The 13,164-nt window shown below is 38.8% G+C and overlaps 1 protein-coding gene and 1 long non-coding RNA gene across 5 annotated transcripts in view; both read right to left on the bottom strand.

Annotated features, from left to right (window-relative positions):
- Positions 1-3,231: 3,231 nt before the first annotated feature.
- Positions 3,232-13,164, bottom strand: part of AFTPH (aftiphilin) — a 38,547-nt gene continuing 28,614 nt past the window's right edge. For all 4 annotated transcript variants that reach the window (XM_080999046.1, XM_080999045.1, XM_080999048.1 and 1 more), the window contains one exon: positions 3,232-4,391. In XM_080999046.1, coding sequence (XP_080855172.1) covers positions 4,247-4,391 — 145 coding nt within the window. In that variant the 3' untranslated portion in view covers positions 3,232-4,246. The remainder of the gene's footprint in view (positions 4,392-13,164) is intronic.
- Positions 6,792-13,162, bottom strand: LOC308473795. The gene is made up of 2 exons (XR_013984329.1): positions 10,116-13,162; positions 6,792-9,805 (listed from the first exon to the last, which is right to left on the bottom strand). It is a non-coding gene; the product is annotated as an uncharacterized lncRNA (long non-coding RNA).

Below are 13,164 nucleotides of genomic sequence, written 5' to 3'. Positions count from 1 at the left end.
GAAAGTGCTTAGTGTGCTTGAAAGTGCTTGACTATCATAGAGAATAGTCAATATAGTGATAGTGACAAAAGTATATAAAAGATTTATACGATCTGAAGAGAAACCAGAGTATATAAAAGAAAGCCCCCAAAAGAGTCACTACATTGACTGTACGTACAGTAGCCACATTTGAGCATGTTTCTGCAGCACCATGTTCCTTGTTAGTAATGCTGAAATTAAAAATCAGCATTAAATTAAAATTAAAAATTTAACTCTGATGTAAAAAGTGAATTAAGGCAGAACACAACTTCACATGTTGTTAATGTATATATTACAAAAAGAAAGAAGTAAAGCCATACCTTTTCTACCATAATAAGTGTTCCAAGAAGTAAGGGTGTACTACTGTTCCATGTGCACGAAACCTTAAAACATCAGATTTTGAAGGCAAATAATGTAGGGAATGTTCCACTGAATGGTAACTTCACATAGGAAAGGCATATTAATTTGTATGCTCTAATGAACTCTCCACTGGCAACCTTATAGTTAATCAAGTGCAGGCTAGATCAATATATTCTGATACAGTCTCTAGGTGGCACTGTTCCCTAAAAGTTACTAGTAGTGCTAGCAGCAAGGACTTCCCCCTTTGCTACTTTTGGATAGGGATGCGGGTGGCGCTGTGAGTTAAACCACTGAGCCTAGGGCTTGCTGATCGGAAGGTCAGTGGTTCGAATCCCTACTACGGGGTGAGATCCCGTTGTTCGGTCCCAGCTCCTGCCAACCTAGCAGTTTGAAAGCACCTCAAAGTGCAAGTAGGTTTGCCAGAAGAAGCTTAGTCCTGCTGGCCACATGACCCAGAAGCTGTATGCTGGCTCCGTCAGCCAGTAAAGTGAGATGAGAGCAGCAACCCCAAAATTGTCCGTGACTGCATGGCTCTAACAAGCCTTCCTTGAGTACCTATGCCAATAATTTAGGAACTTTCACCACTGTAACTAAGCCAAGTTTTACTGCCTGACTTACCAAACATGTGGTCTTTTTCCATGCTAGGGGAAGAGAGAGAGCTTTGGAAGGAACATAGAAAGGCATACTTTAAAGGTCTAGCAGCCTATATTTGCATGCTTTGCTGCTTATTTTGAGAATTTAAATCTCTGCTGGGGTTTTCTCACCAAAGAGTAATTGCCCCAAACTTGGATCTTGGCATCCTGGAATTCTCCTATTCATATACCTATTTTTTCCTTGTCGAACAACGGAAACATCACATGGAGCTTGATGTCATATTAGCACTTCCTACTGCAGAAGAAAATTAGTGCCTGTGGGCATAGTAAGTAGAGGTTTCTGAAGGTCTTAGCTCCCATCTACAGTAAAGAGCCTTGACCCCGTTTGGATGCAAAATAGCACCTGAGCTGTATGGCAAAGGTGTTTCTAGAATTGGGCTGGACTGAGTTGCCAGTCACTGTCCTATACCACTTTCACTCTTTCTGTATATTATACATATTAAACAGAGAGAGAATCTGCGTAAGAATAAACCTTTCTCTATAAAAACAGAAAGCCTGTAACCAAACTTAAAACAAATGGACACTTTGACCATGATTTCTGTCCTATCAGGGATGGAGTGAGGACTTATGATAAAGAGGATAGCTAACTAGAAGCTAACGGTCTGTGTTTGAACATTAGTGATCAGACAACCTCCTTCTCCTTGTCTCCTTCCTGTTTCTGTTGGAGCACCAGCCCTTGCACATCAAGACAAATGGGCAGCTGCCACTAAGGGCAATTGTGTGAAGACAGAAGCTCTCAGCTTGCAGCTGGCATTCCTACTCCATCCCCCTCCTGGAAAGCCTTCAATAGCTGATCCTACTAGCCTTGAATCTTGAGTTAACTCTCAACCACCGTCCTGATACAATAGCTATATAGTTCTTTTCTGCAGCTATACCATTAGGGTGAATTCTTTTTTACCAAATATTTTAGGGCATGGAAACAAAAGCACTTATTTTTACCATGCAGCACATGTTGTTAGAAGTGGGAAGAAAGAAAAATAGTTGTAAGGATGTTCGAGGCTAGAACACATTACTACTAATGAATTATCAGCTTTATAGAGAATATATTCTACAAATTGTTAAAGCAGGTGGGCTTTTTACAAGCGTGAGTTCAGCATTGCAGGGGTTTCCTGTATAGTGGTTTTGTATTAACACTGCCCTACTGGCCACAACTTATTAGAAAATGTGGCTTATATGGGCAGCTATTTTCACAATTGGTGGGAGTATGAAGAGGCAAAACAATTTGGGACACAGGAGATGCAATGGAAAGAATACTGTAAGTAAAATAAGATGATCTGATGTTACTGTTATTGGCATTCAGAAGGCTGTGCCTGTATATTTAAGAGAGTTAATATCTTAACAAGACATTGTTAATGCAACATATTGACCAAAAATTTCATTCCGTATTGAGAAGCAATCAACACTACAGAGAGGATGGTGTTAAGACAGAACCAGGTGTTATAATTATAAATTAAATGCATCAGTAGCTCTTTTTATACTACAACAACTCAAAGCAACTTACAAAACAACTTTTTAAAAATGCATACATTAAAACAAGGAGAAAAAAAATACATTAAAACACACCACCCACTCTAAAAGGCCATAGATTGTTAAAAGTCAAAGGCCTGGTTTAAAAAGGAATGTTTTTGCCTGAACTGTCTTGAAGCATAACTGTAACTCATCGCTATGTGTCTGGGTTTTTAGGAAGCGTCCAGAGGGGGAAAGGCAAAATGAGAAACTACAAAGCACTGCTCTTCTATGAAAGGATATTTGTAATGGTACTGGACAGAAAAAGTTAGCAGGGAACCTTACCTTTTTCTCTGCACAAGGCAGAAGTGTTATAGATTATCCTGTATGTCACAATGAGTGTGCCCCTTATGTGAAGAGTTTTGAAGTGGGGGAGCAGCCTACAAGTGACGAACAACCTCTTTGACCTAGCCCTACCAACTAGGAAGAGACTCTTGTGAGCTTCCAATGTGAATTCCAACCATGGCCCAAATGCTTTAGTTTTCCAGACAACTTTGGTACAACAGAAGGAACGCATTCCCACATGTGTTAACAAAAAAATGCATTGGCTCTTAAAAACCCCCAACCCAGTGCTTTTTGTTAAGGTACAGAGTTAATATTCTGCAAGTAGACTTTTTCTCTCTGAAAAAGCGATATTCCTACTGCCTTTGGCAGTACTGTAAAAGTAGGAAGAAAAACAATATTACTACACACGTTAACAGACTATATAACTTTATTTTTTATTTTGTGTAAGCTAAGAGGAAATTTATACACTGAAATTTCAAAAAGACCTCAGGCATGCACATAAACCTTGTTAGAGGTTGTTCTACATAGCATTCTCTTTTTTCCATAGGAATTTCCCCAAACATTTACAACCCATAGTTTTACTGTACATACAGCCTAAACCATAGCAATCTATGATTATGTCAAATTTACACTGTGCAAAATCAAAATATAGGGATAGTGGTACAACAACAAAAATGTAACAGGTATATTTCAGTGTAAGACATTTAGACAGTTTTGGTCCTTCCATCCCAAACCAAATTGATTAACGCATAGATCTTGAGAATCAAGTGCTTAGGCAGTGATCACTTAACTAAAGAGAATTGACAGCAAACCTCTTGAAAGGCAATGATGATAAATCCACACTGTTAGAAGTCAAAAGGCTAAAAAAAAATTCAAAAAAATCAACCACTCAGCCCCATCCCCCCCCCCGCAAAAAAGAAAAAAAGCCACTTGAGATGAAAAATAAGGGAAACAAGGGAAGTCTGCTTAAAAGAAGACTACTGAAAGACCGTAAGCTTTAAAGCTTTCAGTAAAAGGATTTTCATCAAGGGTAAGTTATTAAATTGGGTGGGGTGGGGGGCAAAGGGAAATTTCATGAAGAGCAAAAGTTGGAAATTTCAATTTTTAAAAATTATTTAGAAAGTTTTGTAAGGAGGACACTACCAGTGTATTCCACAAAGACAAAATGGTTACACCCCAACACAACAAAAAAGGATAAATCTTCAAAAAAGGTTCAATCCTCTCCAGTTATTTACATTTGTCTAATATAAATTTAGGACTCCAATATGTAAATAAATATACATAAGTATGTATACCTTTCTAGTGCTGCTTACCAACAAATCATCTGAACTTGAATTATTTTTAATTGAAGCAAGATCACTTCATAGGACCCAGAAAGGGGGGCTAGGGCAAGAATCAATGGAAAATGTCCAATTCACTTCACCTTAGTCTACCTTGCCTTGGCAACTTGTTGAAGGTGTTAATGTGGCTGGGAACATCAACACCTTGGCATGCATGAAAGATAAGTCAGGAAGGCTAGAAATCACCTTGGCAGCCTCTTCACTGAGTTGTTCTTCCTTTTTGGGCTTTCTATTAAAAAAAGTTAAAAGAAAAGTTACTCAGAATTGCTAGAGAAAGGTCTTCAGATAAGGCAACCTCTCTGAAGGAAAGTTGTGTCATATACTTCCAATATTGCCTCATGTGGCTATTTAGTATATGGGGCTTATTACAACCCTGGCAATGAGAAAACTGGTTCTCTCCTCACATCCAGAACTTCATGTAAATTCAATGCTTCATTCTGAACTGTTAACAGGTCCTTAACACAACTGCTAGAGGATCAAATCCCACTACCTATTTACTAAATATGAAATCAAAACTCTTAAGTTACTGCATCCATAACTGAAAGGAAATAGAATTTGAAATCTGTTGAACACTTGAATCTTATATCATGTTTGTTAAAATCACTGTGGAAAGATACCTGAATAGAGGAAGTCATCTTAGCCAATATGTTTCCCTATAGAAGATACAGAATTTGTACCTGAGCATATCCAGGAGCTTAAGAGGATGAAATACTTTTCAACCACTACAGAACAGGGTTGTGAGCATACCCTTATTTTCACAGAAAACCTTACATGAGACAACCCCCCCCCCCAAATCTCTACTTTTGAAATGGAATTCATGAACACTAAACAGAGAGAGCATGTTATTGTGACTAGAACCTGGTGTTTCTTGCAGTCCACTCTAACCCCAAAGTCCCTAAAGTTTAGACTTCTAAAGAGGAAAGTGATACCAGTTATCCCTATTTCATTAGAATCTTGTGCTTAGTTTACAATCTTAGAAGTGCAGACTCTTTGCAGCACAACTCGCAAAGGAATTCTTAAATGGACGTGGCATAGAACAGAAGGGAAATGTCAGCACAGGTGACTGCAGAGAGGTTGATTTCAAGATAACACGAATAATTGCTCATTTTGCTCTGCCCGCCCCACAGGTGAAAGTTTACTATTTGTACAAGGCTACACAGAAACAGTCTATGAACCAATCTAGCCTGTACTTTCTTCAAGTAATACCCTCTTACATATAGTTGCAATACTGAAGAAATGTCTCTTTTCTTCTAATTGTTTCAACACAGTAAGTACAGTATAATACTAGCTTGTATACCTGTAGGAACACATTCCTAAACAACACCAGGAGAGAACTGCATTTTCACTAGCTTGGTTTACCCACAAAATATATATCTAATGAATATACTGAATAAATTTTTAAAATTAGTTTTTATTAAAGTTTTTTGTGTTACAAAATGAACAGACAAAGAGGGAAAGATGCATCTATTGTCTCCACTTTCAATTCCTAGTCTTTTTCACAGTTCGTTTACATTTAGTGAGAGACACTTTTGTCACAGACATCTTGCATTTGGGGGAAAGGGGGAAAGAGAGATGGGGTCTTGTTCTTTCGGTCTATTGCCTATTATTAGTGTAGAGGGTTTGTACCAGAATCCCATGGCTAGGTCCTTTGTTTATGTATTTATTTCTTTTTATTGATAATGTGAGAGGTCAGGGGGTCCCGAGTTTGGTTGGCTGTGTTCAGTTGATTGCAGTGTGGCTTGTTTGTATCTGTGGGGTGTGTGTGTGTAGGTTGTTGGGTCAGGTTAGCCACCATATTGATTTGTATGCTGTTGGGAGGGAGGGATAGGTCATTGTCCTGTTGTGCTGTGTATGTGAAGAAGAGGAGCCACACTGGGGTGAAGGTGTCCTTTGTTTGTCCCTGTGCTAGAGTTGGTTGGCTAACCTCTCTAGTAGGGCGGTTTCACATACATTTTGGTACCAGTGGTCTATGTTCACTTCTGATAGGTCCTTCCAGTGTCTAGTTCTACCTTACGGCTATCCTTGAGTAGCTTTGGAATAGAGACTATCTTGGAGGAGGACCAGGTTTTAGGGATGGGGGCCCCTTTTATGACGTTGTTGAACAGATGGGTCATGTGGGGGATTGCAGTGAATAACTTTATGAGAGTTTCTGAAGTGCCAGTGTGCTTTATTGCAGTATTACACAAAAGCTTGCACCACTCAGCTAATAATGTTTGCATTTACTTCTTCCCTTTACTAGATTCTGATGAGGACTAGATTCTAGATTACTAGATTTTGATGGCAGAGTGCAAGCCAATTAAGACTGGGATTATTTCTAACATAGCAGTGTAAGAGTAAAAACACATTTATATGTATTTGTGTGTGTCTGAGTGCCTTTTAAAAAAATATCTATACATTATCCGGTTTTCAACAACCAGCAGCATACCCAATACTGCATACTTGTTACAAACATGTAAACAACTGTACAGTAGAAATGCAATCAATAAATATTTATCCACACTCATTTGCAGAGCCAGGCTCACATTGGTAGTTGTAATACACCCCGCTCCTCCAGTTTTCGTGAGGAAAAGGGGAAGGGGGGGTGGCAATGTGGCAAATGTATTCTATTTCATTTCATTTCCCATTACGCACAACCCAGTAGATAAACTATAGGGACTTTTTCACTGAGTGGCTTCTTATGATTTCTGTGCCAAGCCAAAGAATCCATTATACAACTGTTATACAATTCTATCTACTACAAATCAAGAAACTTTCCTCCCTCATTCTATTTTTGTGACATCTTCAGGGTTCATCTTTGTTCTGTAGTGCAGGTTAAGACTAACAAATATTGCATTTCTGCAGATTGCCATCAATGCACACTTCAAGATACCTAAACACATAGTGCCTCTGCATAAGGAAACAAATTTATTATAGCTTTGCATTGCAAACTCGTGCATTGTAACCACCATAAACCTGTGGCTATGGCTCCAAAGCAATGACTCTAACCCTGCTTTCTTTGCTCAGGAGGATATAATTACACTGCTCTGAGAGGACTTCACACTGTGGGGTGTAAAGCCAGTCTCTCTCCTTTGTATGAAAAGTATCACAAGTAATACAACTGATTCTTTTGGTGTCAGATTATGAATATAGACGCGCCATGTGCAGGAGAACACAAATGCGAGGGTACACACACAAGCCTAATTCTTACTTCCTTGACCAACCTTGTATAAAACCTACTTTCCATTCTAGCATGTGTGCTTATGTAGCACCAATTTCTTTTAAGTTTATGAACATAAGAACATCTAGCTCACTTTCATGCTTCCCACAGTGGCATTTGGATGGTTATGAGCATAGCTTGAAAGCAGTAGACCTTTTCTGCAACAACTGGTCTTCAGCAGCAAACTGCCCTCTGAAACTAGGTTCTGGGTTCACAGTTCCTACTGTACATCTTAGCAAAAAAAAACAGAGTAAGGAATACAGTATCATGCCCCAGAGCCATTGATATCTCCAGGCATTTGTCTAGTTCCCTTTTCATGCCTTCTAAGCTAGTGGTTATAGCCACATCCTGGGGTAGTGAATTCCAAAACTTAATTATCTTTTTCTATGTCTACTGCTAATCAAATTGACTGGATGACTCCAAGTTCTACTATTATGAGGGAGAAAGCTCTAGCCACTTTCTTCACATCATGCATAATTTTATGAACCTACAATGTTTCCCCCACCCACTTTTTCTCTAAACATAAAGAGCCCTAAAAGGCAATAAGGGGGTTATCCAACTTCAGTCATAATGTAGGAAATCCAGAGGTAGTTCAACCCCACTAGATAGCTACCAAGTCTCTGCTTGAAGATGCCCAGTGAAGCAGAGCCTACCACTCTCCTGGGCAAAATTGCTCTCTGATTGTTTTGTAGGGTAGTTGTCTGAAGGAAGACATCAGTAGTGAGTAGGCTCTTTGTAGATGAGATTCCGCCACATCCGTTTACTGTGTATGGGCTACTGCATCTGTGGTGTTGCACTGGGCTGCTGCTATTTTAGCACTTAGAGCTGAAACTATTTTTATTAGCTGTTTAGAATTCACTTTTCCACAAAAGAAGGTGAATCTGAAAGGTTATACAAGCATATTTCCATAATAATATCTGCTAGAACTGGCAGAGCTGGCCTCTTTCAACCCAGTCTTTAGGGAAAAAAAATTTGGGGGGGGGGGGAAGAGACTGACAACAATATTGGTACAAATTGGTACAAATATTGGTACAATGTTGGTAACTTTCAGGACAGTATACTGACAACATTAATTAATAAAATACTGTTTCAAAGTCAAACTTCACAAGTGCCAGTATTGTATTGCATTTTCAGAACAGAAAGTAAAATATCCTGTATACAGCCGCACAGACGAGGGACTCAGTCTAACTATTTAATCAAATGACCATTTACAGGTCTCATACAAGCTAGAGATTAACCTATTAATTCCAAAGCACTATTTAATACTTATTTTTAGATGGCTGTGATTTAACGTTACTGTGGCCAAAGTGACTCTGTACCAGAAGACTGCACTGAATCTGTAAAACAACAAATCTAACTAGTTAAATATTTAATAGCATTACAGCAAAACTCACTGATTGGGAACCTTACCTCTAGATCTCCATTTTGATGATATTCTTTCCTAGTGGAAATTTGAGAACACCGTCTAAATGTGACCTCATCTCCCATATGTTGTAAAATATCTGTCTTAGGTCTCTGCCACATTCATGATCAGAAGAGTGCAGTGTGGGCATCCCCTATGTTAGTAAAGAGCTGACCTTTTCCAAAAAAGTTGCTACTCATATGCCCAATACTAAAACTCACAGAGTAAGACCCAGACCATTTATGGCAGTTCTTGCATCAGCTACTGGGTGAAAAGTAAAATTTGTATCTTGTGTCAATGGAACATCACAGAAATTTGAAACAGATCACATATAAAAATGTTTGCTATATTTAGAAAGGCTATGTCTTTCTAAAGTATTTAAAAAAACCACAACCAACAAACCCAAATCTTACCCTTCCCATGAGGATGTCAAACACCAAAATCCAACTTTCTGACAAGAATGTAAAACAAGAAGGGTGAATTCTGCTCAGACCTTCACTGTTCACAGTGAGGTATTGGGAGCCCTTTTCCTGTACCTTGATTGTGCACAATAAAGTAATTGTGCTACATATTCAGGGAATGAGTCTAATATTTTAGACAGCCTATTAACAAAAGCCCCTGAAATGTATGGACATACAGGACATTTCATTTTCTATTCTGGGGGTGCGGGGAATTGGGAGATATGATTTTGTTTTGTTACTTTCGTTCTGGGCAAATTAGAAGCTATGTAGGGGGCTGAAATATAGCCCCTGGGGCTCCAGATAGTTATCCTTTAAGAGAGAAGCCAAAAAAGGAAAGTTACTTAGATAGTTCAAAATGTCAATAATAGTTTTTACGAAGACAGGCAGACATCTTTGATCCAGGCTGCCTTGTTTGCAGATAGCTGCATAGTATGTAATATGCCCAGACAGACTGGTAAAGTTTCAGCATAGTAAAGAGGCACAACATGGAAAAAGTGAACACAGGGAGCTTCCAGACTAGCTATTTACTGAGAATTCAAGTGTATTATGTTCACATAAAATCTGAGGGGGTTATAAAATGTTGCCTATTTAACTAAGTACAGTGGTGCCTCGCAAGACGAAATTAATCCGTTCCGCGAGTCTCTTCGTCTTGCGGTTTTTTCGTCTTGCGAAGCACGGCTATTAGCGGCTTAGCGGCTATTAGCGGCTTAGCGGCTATTAACGGCTTAGTGGCTTTAAGAAAAAGGAAACAAACTCACAAGAACTCGCAAGACGTTTTGTCTTGCGAAGCAAGCCCATAGGGAAATTCGTCTTGCGGAACGACTCAAAAAATGGAAAACCCTTTCATCTAGCGAGTTTTTCGTCTTGCAAGGCATTCGTCTTGCGGGGCACCACTGTATTCATCTGGATATATTTATGCAGAGATTATATTATTACTTCATTTCATAATAACAACAAAAATTAAAAAGTGACAAAACTATAAAACAGGCATGTAGAATGAGTGGTTTTACATGAGTTAAAATAAGAAAGTCCATGTAAAGACGATCAACTTCATCAGATCATCAAGTATAGTTCCAGATTTTCCAGACTCTTGAAAATGATAGTAGGGGTCATAAAGGAATGCCAAATCATATAAAAAGTGTCTGGAGGTTCTAGTCCTTGTTGAAATCTCAAATTATGTGGAGGTTAGATATGACCTTGTCAACTAGCGGTTATTATCATGCATTTTCCAGGGGATTTTTCATCATCTTTCTTACTAGACTTTTTGTGGTTATAAAATAATAACAGCACTAGAAAGTGAAGGGTAAGAACAAAAAAGTGTGAATAAACAGGCTGTATTCCTACTGTCAAAAAATAAAAAACAGATAAAAAAATACAGTATTTTTTGTCATATTCAGCTATGGTTGGACTGAATAAACCTCATTTGAGTGAGTTGGTGTCTTGATGTCATCTTTAATAAGCATATTCTACTTACATCATAGATCTGAACTTCCTTTGATATATATGTGAATTAGGATACATTAGCTCAGATCCAAAACATTGTAAGTGGAATGGGACTTCTATGCCCTCTTCCCTATTGTAGCCCCTCATGTGTCCAAAGAAGCTGCTCCCAAGAACTGAAGGGCCTTATTTTGCAATGCATAGTATTCTATTAATAAAATTAGTACTGTTCTAACATTTATTCTTGAAATGAAATTAGCCATCGTGATATTTTTTTCTCAAGTGAAAAAGACAATGTATTAAAATTCCTTCATTTCAACTAGCAATACAGAGGCTTTAATCACAATTCCAATCTAAGAGAGATGGAATTTTAAACATGGCAACTCTTCCTCCTCTAGGTACCCCCCCCCCCGCTTAAATAGGCATCCTTGTGAATAGTTTTTCTTTCCCTGTCTCTCTCCCTGCTGCATTTGTGGTTTAGAGGATAAACATTAATTCAAAGTGAGTATTTATTCAGCAACTGAGATGTGTCCAATGCTGGAAACTTGTACGTGGTCCCAGCTGTTCCATAGTAACTCCACCCACACAGACAAGCTAAGCAGGACAGTACATAAAAGGTTTCTGTCCACCCTGAAAATTTCCTCTAACAGTGGCATGAGCAAAGGAGAGGGTCTAACAAGATTCAACACCACACTCTCCTTCAGCTGCCACCACGTGCAACATCTATGTTATGTGCAACTCACGCCTAAGAGTAGATTAGACAATAGAACATAAAGGACACATTCACAGGATAGTGTATCACACTTATGTTTACAACAAATAATTCTTGTACTTTGGAAGAGCAGCATTCATGCTAATTTTGTATCTTTGTACCAAGATGATCTCTCACTGCCCACCTCCTGCCTTTGGTACTTCACTCACATTTTACCCCTTTCTCCTTGTCCATCTCTACCAGATCAGAAAAAGTCAGGCCAGGCAAATCATTACAAACCTATGAAGAGTCATCATAAGTAAAGAGGTCTTCAACTCCCTATGCACTTGGCAAAAATATTATGAGGTTAAGCTTTTGGCGGGGGGGGGGGGTAATATCTACATTGTACAGAAGCAGTGGAGGCAAGGAATGTTCTGGCATGAAAGACTGAAGCCTTTAGTTTTCTATTTTGAAGGCTACAGTGTAAGTAAAAATAAAACAAAAAATAAAAAGTGTCAGCAGGAGGACACACTGCATTTTCACTTTTCTGATGAAAAGCCAAGTTGAAAATGACCTGAGCAAAGATTCATCAAGGCTTAGCACTCCCCCTAGTGGCAAACAGCTGAATGTAACACAGCAGAGAAATAGTTCTGAAAATGAGGCCATTACAGGAGTTAATGTTACATGTGTAAAGGGCTCTTGCAATAAGAGTTACACACGTACCATTTGTTAACTTCTGTAATAGGCTCATGCATTCCCTGCTACAGCTGTTCCTTGCATACTTTCAGTTTAGCTCATGACTACTTGCTACTTTTGAATTTGCAAGCTGACTTAATGAAAGCCAATGTTTTGCATCACCTCAAATCTTTGCTGTTTGATCAAAACTAAAATGAGTATTCACAGCACAGGCAAGTTGCCACAACTCACTACTTTAGTATCCAAGCACCTGGTAACCAGCACAGTCATCTCACATGTTGTATCTGTGCATGGAGCTACATAATGTGCAATTCACAAGAGTGCCACACATTCCTAGGGAAGCAGTGCTACCATATTCACAGTCTGAAATGTCTCTGTTGTACCTTTATTCTATATTACATACTTGCTTATAAATGTTTTAACAAATAGGCGTAACACACAAATCAGATGTGATTTGTGTGATGCACACAAGCACAGCCTGAGCACAGTCCATTATCCTACTAGTGGACCCCTACTTGCAGTCTTCCATCCCATTCCCTACATAGGAAGAAATCATATTCTGTTTCTAGATTCCTAGAAATAGTTAATAAGTGATGGCTGCTTATTATGCTATGCACAAAATAAGGGTTTGCACAAAAAGGGGATTATGCAGTAGCTGGGGTGGGTGAGTGTGTGTGTGTGTGTGTGTGTGTGTGAGAGAGAGAGAGAGAGAGAGAGAGAGAGTGTATATACATGTTTGCAAAAGTGTTAAGGCATTTCACATAGAAGACAATTTCTGCTTTCAGCTACGTTCCTGCTGTCACTAACAGTTTATAACATGGGAAATGTCAGCTTTGTGGCTTACAAGTGAGCTTTCAGCAGTGCAGATGAGCCACTAGAAGGCTGTGGATAGGCTGAAAACTTTAAAAGCAACAGTTCTGACAACTCATTTCAATCCAATGGATTTAATTGTGACATTAGAAGCAGAAAAGAATCTCTGAAAAATATATACTGGTACAGCAATAGAGATCTAAGGAGATCTATCATGGAACTGAACTCATGCATTAGGTGATATTTAAGCTGCAGTTACTGAACAAGCTTTAACTTCCAATAATAAGGGTCACTAATCACAGTGAT

This window comes from Podarcis pityusensis (genome assembly GCF_964106645.2).
Source record: "Podarcis pityusensis genome assembly, chromosome: 3".
Classification (NCBI taxonomy): domain Eukaryota; kingdom Metazoa; phylum Chordata; class Lepidosauria; order Squamata; family Lacertidae; genus Podarcis; species Podarcis pityusensis.
This window is presented reverse-complemented; position numbering and strand designations above follow the sequence as displayed.